Source organism: Myotis brandtii, unplaced genomic scaffold, assembly GCF_000412655.1.
Source record: "Myotis brandtii unplaced genomic scaffold, ASM41265v1 scaffold280, whole genome shotgun sequence".
NCBI classification, from domain to species: domain Eukaryota; kingdom Metazoa; phylum Chordata; class Mammalia; order Chiroptera; family Vespertilionidae; genus Myotis; species Myotis brandtii.
In genome coordinates, this window is record NW_005360677.1 from 140,322 (window position 1) to 144,033 (window position 3,712).

The window sequence follows — 3,712 nt, forward strand, 5'->3', positions numbered from 1 at the left end:
GGCGTCCCGGCAGAGCTCGCACTGGACCATCGGGGCGGCCGGGGCCTTCTGGCACAGGCAGACCTTCGTCTCCGCTTCCTGGCCGGGCGCCAGCAGCTTCCCCTCATTGGCCAGGCGGAGGGACTGCAGGGCCTCCATCTCCCAAAGGCGGGCTTCCCCCAGGGCCGCCATAGCTGAGGCCGTCTCCTTGCTCTCGGCCAGGGCCCGTTCCAGGTCGCTCAGGCTCTCCAGCCGCCTGCTCCGCTTCTTCCCGTTGGGCAAGGGCTTCTTGAACTTCCTCTGCTTCTGCTTTGATCCCAAAAGGCCGATATCACAGCGAGGACACAGCACCTCCAGGAGGGAGTACGGAGAGTTCTCCATCAAGAATGTGTTGGCAGCACATTCCTTCCAGGCCTGGACCTCAGCTACGAGGGACTCCAGCCGTGGCAGGGGGCTCAGGTGCACGGGGATGCAGCGGCCTCGCGCGACCAGCTCCACCAGCATGTCCAACACGGGCACACGCCCTCCAGCCTAAACATCGAGAAAAAGGAGAGCAACTCAGAAAAGCGAGAAAAGCCCGGGCCCACCCAAACGACGAGTCTGCGCAGTGAAGCCCAGCACAGTGGCCTGAACAGATTTCCCGTTCTCGCTCTCAACAGACACACCGACACCCTCGGGCCTGTGTGACTGACCTGCAGGGCCTCCACATCCTGCAGCCAGTCCCTGGCTCTCTGCACCGAGTCCTTCAGAACCGCCCCGCTGGGCAGGTAGGTGGGGATCTCCTCCATCTTCTTCAAGGCCGTGGCCAGGCTGGTCAGCGACTGCCGGGGCCTGGCTCTGAGCAGGCTCTTGGCCTTGTCCTCCCAGTGCTCAGACACTGTGAGCAGCTCCTGGAGCCTGGCCATGGCTTTCTCCACGGCTGCGTACGGGGCCAGGCCCACCCCCAGGTCTATGAGGCGCCTCATATCACCTAAGGTGAGGGAGCTGGGGTCCAGGCACGCCTGCTGCACCTCCTCCAGCCAGCGGGCCTGCTCCAGGCGGACGCGCACCTCCGTGAGCTGCGGGAGGTCCACGTCAAACTCAAAGCTCACGTCCAGCAGCTCCTGCAGCTCGGCCGCACGGGGCGCCTCCTCGGAGAGCAGCTTCTGGCTCTGCTGCTGGAAATCTTCCACGCGGCTCAGAAGGTCCTTCAGCAGCGGTGCCTGGCTGAGGGCGCAGGGGAGCGCGTACAGCTGTGTCACGAACTGCCGGAGCTCGCTCACCGTCAGCTGGTTCGGGGACTTTCCTCCCCCAGATCGGAATCTGGTCTGCCTTTTCCCGCTGAGCAGCTGCTGGGCCACAGAGGCACACTTCTCCGCGTCCTGCGTGACCAAGCGCAGGTGGCGCAGGAGGTCGTTGTCCGGGAACTTCTTCATCTCTGACTCTTCCATCAGAGCCTTCAAGCTGGCGAGGCTCTTCTTCTTGCTGATCTTTGCCTCCAGAGCTTCGTTCACAGTCACGGCCCATTCATTGTAGGACTCGGCTCGCAGCTTCAGTGCATTCATCATGGGGTAGAGGTCGTCTAGAGTGTATCTGTATAGCAGCTTGTATTTGCCAGGAGGACAGGAGCACAGCTCGGGCACGTGGTGCAGGCACACCAGCAGGCCGGGCTTGCAGGCACAGGACACGGCCGACATGAAGCACGTCGTCTTGCACTTTATGCACTGACGCTCATCGTCCGGCAACAGCTCAAAAGCCATTCTTTCCGAATCAATTACTCCCAGTTTGCGGACGGTCTCTCGGAGAGCTCGCTCGTCCTCGATCATGATGGCCATATCCTTCTGGACGGCGGAAGCCGCGACCACGTCCAGCACGCCGGCCTTGGCGGCCATGCGGCAGATCATCTCGTCGTGGGAGAACACGCAGTAGCGGTGCAGCAGGCGGTAGTGCTCCACGCACTGGCGGCCCAGGGGCAGCCAGTCCACCGTGCAGAAGTTGACGGCCTCGGCGAAGTTAAAGCCTTGGTTGAAGCCGCTGTGGTAGGCCCTCGGGAACGTGATCACAAACTCCCCGGCACACTGGTTCGTCCGGTAAACAGCAGGCACTTCCGTCATCAGGGTGTTGGGGTTCATGATGGTCACCAGCTGGTGCAGCAGGTCCGGCTGGGACACGAAGAGCTCGGGCGCCAGCCTCTTCATGACGCTCTCCAGCTGCTCGGCCGCGGACCCGGGGACGCCGTACCAGGTTTTGGGCTCACCCCAGTGCAGGTAGTTGATGGAGTAGCTCCAGTGGTCCTCGATGTGCCAGCAGAAGGAGGAGAAACACATGCCCACGTACAGCCAGGGCAGCTTCATGCCGCAGATGTCGGCCGTGATGTGGGCCAGGACCGACTGCTCCATCACCGGCATGTTGTTCAAGTTCCAGCCGCTGTCCAGATATTCCTCCTCCTCAGGGGAGAGTTTGACCTTCCCGTCGCGGACAGGGAAGCCACTGCCAAACTCCTTGGAGGCAATATCGGCTCCGTACTCGACAGTGACGTCTTCCTCAATCGTGCTGACCAGCTGCCAAAATTCCTTCTCAACCAGTTTGGTGGGAACCATGTGGACTGGCATGTTGAAGTAGTCAGACTTGAACGCATCTGCCATTTCCCCAAAAGCTCGGAGGGTATAGTCTCTGGCTGCTTGCTCAAAGCCAAATGCTTCTTGTGGCTTACTACACTCCTGGGCCACGCACTTAGGGCACCGCCAGTCTCCCTTGGGCACGCGGTGCAGGGGCGGGACCAAGCAGAAGGTGTGGTAGCTGTCTTCACACCCATCACACAGGAGCAGCCGGTCCTCCTCGCTGCTGCTGCCACACAAGAGGCAGACGTACAGGTCCACAGCACTGGTGGTTTTCTTAGGTCGACTCTTGGGTTTCTCCCTCTCACTTTCTAGAAGGTGCTCTTTCTTCTCAATGGGTTCTTGCTTGATGCTGCTCTTCATGTCTTTCTTGTTTTCATATTTCGGAGTTGGACAACCCATTCGACGTCTCAGATTGTGAGTTCTGGCTTCTGTTGTCTCTTCTGGTTCTATTTTAATATTCATGGCCTCTGCTCGCATGCGCTTTGCTTGCCGGGCTTGGGGGCAGGTTTCCACGGGCTGCACAGACTGCCTCTGGGGAATATCATGGGGCTTATACTCCTTGTCCTTCGTGTCTGTGGCCAGGTTTGGCTTCTGCAGACACCTCAAACTGTCTCCAGACAAGAACAGGTTGTAGGGGTGGAGGATTCGCCCGTAATGCCCTCTGATGTGGGATCCCGCGCCTTTGCCAGGAGCAAACCCCATCTTGGTGGCAATTTTGGTCCATTTTCTATCCTTGCAAACAACTGCAAATCCACCTTCTTCTGCAACTAACTTGTTGAGCTGAAACAAGTCCAGGATCTTCCTCTCCACGTGCGGGATCTTCAGAGTACTTCCCTGCAGCTCCCAGTACTTTGCAATCTGGTCCAGGAAATTCAGTTTCACACGGGTTTGAGCCTCCAACTCGTTCAGCCTCTGGATCCGGGGCGTGAAGTGAAGCTTGTCCACATCACATGCAAATGGTGGGTGCCAATCCCGCGGCGGCCGCACCTTGCAGATGCCTGTCTGCTCAGCGATGGGCCGGATCTTGTGGATGAAGGCGAATGGGTCGGCGAACTCCTCCCAGCTGGGCTCGAACACCGGGCACTCGGGTGGCGGCAGGAACTCGCCCAGCGGCCCGAGGCCCCCGAGGGGCG

At 59.9% G+C, this 3,712-nt stretch overlaps 1 protein-coding gene across 1 annotated transcript in view; it reads right to left on the reverse strand.

The window, feature by feature from the left end:
• Positions 1-3,707, reverse strand: part of LOC102256904 (lysine-specific demethylase 5B) — a gene marked incomplete at its 5' end in the record, with an annotated part of 14,053 nt that extends 10,346 nt beyond the window's left edge. Inside the window, 2 exons of the mRNA XM_005868963.1 lie at positions 4-510; positions 672-3,707. Of these exons, the coding sequence (XP_005869025.1) occupies positions 4-510; positions 672-3,707 (3,543 nt within the window). The remainder of the gene's footprint in view (positions 1-3; positions 511-671) is intronic.
• Positions 3,708-3,712: the final 5 nt, after the last annotated feature.